This window comes from Lemur catta, chromosome X (assembly GCF_020740605.2).
Source record: "Lemur catta isolate mLemCat1 chromosome X, mLemCat1.pri, whole genome shotgun sequence".
Lineage (NCBI taxonomy): Eukaryota > Metazoa > Chordata > Mammalia > Primates > Lemuridae > Lemur > Lemur catta.
The window spans coordinates 6871694-6878296 of NC_059155.1; the positions used below are offsets into that span (position 1 = coordinate 6871694).

Below are 6603 nucleotides of genomic sequence, written 5' to 3' on the forward strand. Positions count from 1 at the left end.
GCCCTCCTGGATAGTCCAGCTCAGCCCAGGGCTGGTTCCCCCTGGGGTCCCTGCCAGGTGGGGGCTTGGGAGAGCATGTGCGGCAATCCCCTCTCCTCTAGGTGGCGCTGGCACAGGGAAGGGGGCAGTGGGCTGTGGGTGACTCAGGGCAGGAGGGGGTGCCCCAAGGGTGCAGAGTCCTGGGTACCCTGTGGGCTGGGGGGAGGGGGTGGGGCCTCAGGGGCACCTCCCAGCCTCCCCACTGGCACTGGACATTTCTGGTCCTGGCTCTGCTGCCTCCTGCCCCCTCTGTCTTTGATCCAGTCTTAGGAGCCGTTTTGGAATGAAGAAAAAGGGAGAGACTATGTTACACAGGTGGTGACTGTTTCCTTCCTTCCACCTTCCCTCATTGCTACATGTCACAGTGGTGCCAAGTACGTCCAGCTGCCCCATCCTCCCCACCTGCTGCAGGTCCAGGGTCTGAGGCCCAGAGAAGGCCATTTTGTCCTAAAACCTGGACATCTCTTTTCCCCTCCTTGGGATGCCCCAAACCCTGCGCCTGTTCCTCTCCACCCCAGCTGCTACTCCTGAGCTTTGGGATGTCAACCTTTCCACCAGCCCAGGCCCCACGTGGGTTCCTGCTGGGCTCCACCTGTGTCTCTGCCCCTCCCTCACTGGGCTGCCATCCAACAGCAGCTCCAGGTAGTGAGTGCTTGCTGGGGGACTGTACTCACAGGTGAGGTTCGTTGTTCCTCTCAATGTACTTGATTTGTGATCAGCTGCTGAAACAGAAGGATGTCACTGTGTCCTTTTCAGGTCCTGGAGGCATCCTGCTTATTTTGTCCCCCATGTATACAGGCTCATTGATGACACCATCAGGTCCTATCGTCAAGATAGCATCCTCTGCCCATGCCTACCACCCACCATAGGTAATCCAGGCCTCAGGCTAGCTGCAGGGCCAGCTTTCAGGACCTTGTATTGGGACTGGGATGGTGAGGGGCAGGGGCACGGGGAGTCCATGCAGCTAGTGGCTGGGCACTGGTGGGAGGGGCTTTCAGCAGTCAAACAAGGGAGGCTAAGACTGTGTGAGTAGTAAGAAAATTAGAAGTGATTCATTCTTTTCTGGGTATTTTAAATGCACAGAATCATGCAGGTATTACTTTTAGAATCACACACAAAAAATGGTGGGGAGGGACAGACTAGAGTGCAGCAAAGAGGTCAGGAGCAGCTAGGGTCCCAGTCCTGCCACAAACTGTGTACCCATAGACAGCCAAGAGCCCCTGAAGGCTCAGGGGCCCATGGGTGCATACATAGGCACTGCATGGGTCCTGTGCCAGGTGGGAGGCCAGGGTGAGTCCTGCTGCCCACAGCAGGGAGATGACAGGTGAGGGCCTGCTTCCAGAGCAGACACCTGCCTGTCTGCTTCCCTGCCTTCTGCTGGCAGCTGGAACCAGGCGTTTAAGGCATCACGTGGCGTTCTATCCTGGGTTTCTTCAGCACTTGCTTTCCAGTTTAAGAAATATGTATGTAAACTGTGGAGACTGAAATACATACCTAAGGCAGAAAACCTGGGAGATAAGTGAGAATATAGACAGGTGAAGAATTTGAGTATGCAGAGATGATCGGGCATTTCAGTCTTTGGAGCTTTGCCCACGTCACTAAACATGCAGTAGTTCCAAGAGCTGAGGAACCACCCGTTACCGAGATGCTTGCTTTCCATCCCCACGCCCTTGGACATGGAGCCTGACGGCAGCTTTTCCCAGTGACAACACTGGCAGATTACTGGTATTGTACGTTTAGCTTTACCTGCACTTCCAAGTGGGTTCTCTCTACACACTGTTGTGCCATAGTTATAAGTTGTTAACAAGTGCTTTGGGGAATGAGTCAGGGAATAAAACTCACAAACAAAACACAAACATCTATGGGTAGCAGTTGACCACTACCACCAGACCAAAGTGAAAATGCAGAACCAACAAAACCAGACAGTGATCCTTGAGACCTAAGCCCCAGTGCCTGTGCCATGGGACCCCAACCCCTACCCCAGCAGGAAGAGCCAACACGTTAAAAATAAATGGTCTTTTTATTGTGTGTCCACGAAAACAAAGTCAGGGTGGCCTTTGGTTAATCCCCCCAACAAGCTGACAATGAACAGGAGGCATGCATGACAACTACCACCACCACGACAGTCTCCTCTGTAGGAGTGAGGTCTTGCTCTCCCAGGCTGTAAGGGTCAGAGGAAGCAGGGCCAGGAGGCTCCAGAGGAAGGGACACCCAGGTCCAACATACCCAGGAGGGCCTGAGTGTGCTGCCTCCCTGGCAGGACAAAGCAGGGGAAATAAGCACTGCCCCGGGCTAGGCCCACCCCTGCAAGTTAGAACACAGATAAGCTCCCACCCCCCACCCCCCACCCCCAGCAAACACTGCTAAGGCAGTCGGCCAGGACTTCTGAGAAGACCTGGCTCTAAAGCTGAGACCCTCAGGGCTCCATCCAGAAGGGGTTGCCTTCCTCAGCCTGCATGGAGTAGTAAACAAAGAGCAGGAAGGCAGCAAAGACCAGGAAAAGGAGCAGCTGCCCCCAGAGCGGGACCTGGCGATCCTGGCCCAGACCTGCCCCAGGAGCTTGCTTTTCAGGCCGGATGGCACGGCGGGCGAGCCATGAAGGAGGGGCAGATGAAGATGAGGACACAGAAGAAGCAGAGGAGGATGTAGGATAATAGGATAAGCCCAGGGAGCTCCTGGAGATGTTGGAAACAGGGCGGTAGTGCGCAATGCTCTGGTAGGCACTGTCCCGGTCATACATGCGGCGTTCCCTGTGGTAAAAGAGGGGAGCAGGTGGGCCAGGGAGCCTGAGTCCAGAACCAGCCCCTGGGCCTCTCTACTACTCACCTATCCTTGCCTTCCTTTTCAGGAAAAGAAAAAAGATTGTCATCACGCACCTGCAGAAGAGAATCGGGGTGAGGGGACTGGCTGGCAGGTCCAATATGGCCCTGCTGTGCCCCTCAGTCCAAGCTTCCCCAGCTAGCCCACTCTGACCACTGCTTAAAGGCCAAGCCCACTCCACCCCTCAACGGTTCTGGGTTCTCGGCCTTTGGTCTATGGGGTCTTACCACCCGTGTTCAGTGACTGTCCTGGCTGTCCATGCCCCAGCATCCTCCTTTCTCCCCCAGGATGCTCAGAAAGAGCTCAAACCTAGATCCCAGACCAGGGTGCAAAGTACATCCCATGTGCTCTAGTCAAATAGCTCTGATGGTTCACCAAACTGGGGCCCTGAACAAACAGGTGTCTGCTGACCCTAACTCTCCCTAGAGGCCTAGGAGACAACATTTGCACCCAGTGGTCCCCTCGATTTATCCAAACCCAGCCATGATCCTCTAGGTTATACCCAAGTACAGGGTGCCTGCCAACCAGCTCACCTGGTGGTGGAAGGTGTCAGCATCTGAGAGTGGAGTCACAAGCTGGCGGAAGCCCTTGGACGTGCTCATAGACTCGGGCTCCCCATAAGTCCTGGTGGTCAAGTAACTCTCCTCATAGTAGTCGTCATTATAGCCTTGGGAAGGGGGGCAGTGATAGCAGAGGGGGCATTGGTGTCCCCCACCTGGCCAGATGGCCCTAATCTGAATCCCATTTCACGGCCTTTTCCCCTCTAGGGCTGAAGAGTGGTGGGGGTTGAGGTCTCAGGGTCTCCCTGTGACCACAGTCCGTGACATAGTGGGATGAAGCTGCCAAGGTGCCCACCCCACCCTGCCTTACCCTTGCTCTGATAAAGCAAGGCGTCTTCTTTCTTGGGCAGGTCGTACATATCTGAATCCACCGACGCTGAATCCGAGTCTAAATTGAAGAGAAGAGACAGAACCACTTGCCCCTTAGGTTTCCCTTCCTTCCCCCCAGTGCCCCTCGGGACTAGCGCTCTGCTACGCACTCGCTACCCCATCCTTCCTGTCTCCCAAGCCCCATCCCCAGAGGCAGCCAGGAGGGGGTCTCACCTGAGTACCGAAAGGAGAACGAGGCGGACGAGTTGGGGGGCGAGAGCCTCCGCCTCTGGGTCTCGTACTCGAAGATTTTCTTTTCGTAGAGCTTGCGAGTGGAGCCTGGCCAGATACGGGACGGTGAGGGGCGCGGGTCGCGAGCCGGGGGGAGAGCGCGGGGGTGGGGGACGCGAGGAGGGGACGGGGGAGGCGCCGGGCGGAGCGCGGGGAGCGGGTTCCGGGAGGGGTCCCGCCAGCCGCCGCGTACCCACGACGGGCCCGTGCGGGATGTTGTACTGGCGCAGCACGGCAGCCAGCTCGGCGTCCGACAGAACTGCGTAGTCGTCCATGGCGGGCGGGGTGGCAAGGCCTGAGGTTGGCCCGGGCCTGGCGAAACAGGCCAAGCAACGACTGCCTCGAAGCGCGGCGGGGATAGCGCGAGCGCCTCGGGAGCGGCCGCGCTCGCGTCACGCCTGCGTCATCCTCGCTTCACGGCCGCGGGCACCGCAGGCTGCGCGCGCTGCGCAGGGCGGAGCCAAATCGCGTGGAGCCGCTGGCGCAGACCGGTCTGGCCTGGAGAGTGGGCGGGGCCGCGCATTGGGGGGCGGGCCTGGCGACCACATACGTCACAGGCCGACCGGATTGGCTAGGGGTGGAAGGGGGCGGGGCCTGCCGGGGAGTAGAGGTGGCGCAGACTCCTCTAGCTTCAGGAGCCGGCCGGGCTGAGCGCCCGGGGAGGGTTGCGGCCAGCCAGCCAGATGTCACACGCCGGCGCGTTTGGGCCAGACCTGAGAGATGGGCGGGGTCCGCGCGCGAGGGGAACAAGCAAAGATCCGCCTGGGCGTGGGAGCGGACAGAGTCGGCGCTCTTGGGGTGGCTGTGGTCCCTGAGTCACTTGGGCTCCGCCCCGTCCCTGCACCCCACTCGCGCCCCCTGCGGTCGTCCCCCTCCCCCGAGCTCCCGGCTGCCCAGGCAGCAGCGGGCAGGGGCGAGATCCTAAGAGCGAAGCCTTGGAGAGCGCCGGCCCCAGCAGGCACCGCTGGGAGCGCTTTGCGTGCGCAAAGCCAGGGAAGCGGCTGCCCAGCTGGGTCCCACAGAGCCTCTGCCCCAGGCCCGCCCTTCCCGTCTGCACGGCCCTCGCCTGCGCACCTGCACCCGCTGCTTCCCGCCGCCTCCCTCTCCCCTTCCTTCCCTCTCCCCATCTCTCCCTCACTCCTCCCTCGCTCCACCCGGGAGGAAATGGGGCACTGGGCCAGGAGGCCGCCAGCACTCCAGGAGCAAGCAGCCTTCGAAGGGGCCCGCGCAAGCCAATGGGCACGGGCAGAGGGCGCCGTGTCATGCGTGCAGAGGCAGCGTAGTGTGTCTGCCTAACTTTCCATGCTGTTCACCTGGGGCCTGGGCAGAGTGGGGGAGGGGGCTTTCCTCTTAAGTCAGAATGGCCCCGCATGGCCAGCCACGGGGCGGGCGAACCATGGGAAGCTGCTGTGGCTTGCGCAGGAGTCTGGACTGTGGCTACAAGTCAGCCAGGGCCTTCATCAGAAAAGGGCTGCCCCGTGCAGACTGGATAGAGGGTGATGGTCACGTTGTAAACAACGCCAGCTAATGGAGTGTGGGACCAACCAGGGTGTCCCTCACTGGGAGGCCCAGAACTGGGAGCATGAAGAGGTGCCATCCTGGTCTCACAAATGAGGGGTGGTGACAGAAGAGGGAGGTCTCTGGTCAGATACAGACTGGCTGGCCCAGCTGGTGAGGGTCACATATCATTTGTACATGGAGGTTTGCTCATAGAGAGGGGAGGAGATGGGGCCCTGTTTTCGCCACAGACTAAGACCTTAATGAAGAACAGTTGCCTGTGGCTAGGTTTTAGAGTAAAAGCAAGGCTCTGGTCTGTCCCCAGCAATGTGGGAGGAGGTGACATGTGAGTCTTCGAAGACACCATGTGTGGCAGCATGAGGCAGAGGAGCCTTGGGCAGGGGCTGGCATTTTGCACTCCAGGCCACTCAGGGGCTGCCTCATGGATTTTTTAGTTTTGACAGAATCAGATTCCCCAGCACCTCTCAAAACCTTCTGCAATGCTGGCCCCTCTCCCAGAGGCCTGTGTGTACAGAGTGCTTGCTCAGTCCTCCCCCATGCCACCCCTCCCCACACAGATCCAAGCTGTTTCCTTATGAGGTCAAGGAATTCTAGGTTTGCCTTCTCCCTAAGGAACACCCCCCACCCGCACCTGCCTCAGCATTCTGCCTTTTATGCCCCCAAACCGGTTGCCCCACAATGAAGTCCCACCACAGACAGCACCAGGAAACAACTGTAATGGTCCCCCTGCACCCACCCTGTGGGTACCTAAAGCCTACGTCCAGCTCCATTGCAGTGCAGCTCCATCCCAGACCCCTAGAAGCCCGGGGAGATCTTGGCCATCAGGGCTGAGAGGCTCTACACGACCCCCCCCAATCTTAGGAAGAATCAGGATCTCAGGTCAGAGGAGACTTGTCCAGGGCCCTGAGTACAGCAATTCATTCATGGACCATTCCCCTGGCCAGGACCTGGTCCTCAGAGGGATGACATGGCTTCAGAGCTCCCTGGTGGGGGGTTGCAGTTGTCAGAGGAGCTGGGAAGGGTGTACGGGGAAATCTGAGGGCTACAGGGGGTTCTTCTGGGAAGG

At 59.0% G+C, this 6603-nt stretch overlaps 1 protein-coding gene across 1 annotated transcript; it reads right to left on the bottom strand.

The window, feature by feature from the left end:
• Positions 1-2040: 2040 nt before the first annotated feature.
• EMD (emerin) lies at positions 2041-4466 on the bottom strand. Its single transcript, XM_045538233.1, has 6 exons — positions 4213-4466; positions 3963-4067; positions 3730-3807; positions 3393-3526; positions 2866-2915; positions 2041-2789 (listed from the first exon to the last, which is right to left on the bottom strand). Exons 1-6 carry the CDS (start codon positions 4292-4294, stop codon positions 2456-2458), a joined length of 783 nt encoding a protein of 260 aa, XP_045394189.1. The 5' UTR covers positions 4295-4466; the 3' UTR covers positions 2041-2455.
• Between the last annotated feature and the right edge of the window lie 2137 nt (positions 4467-6603).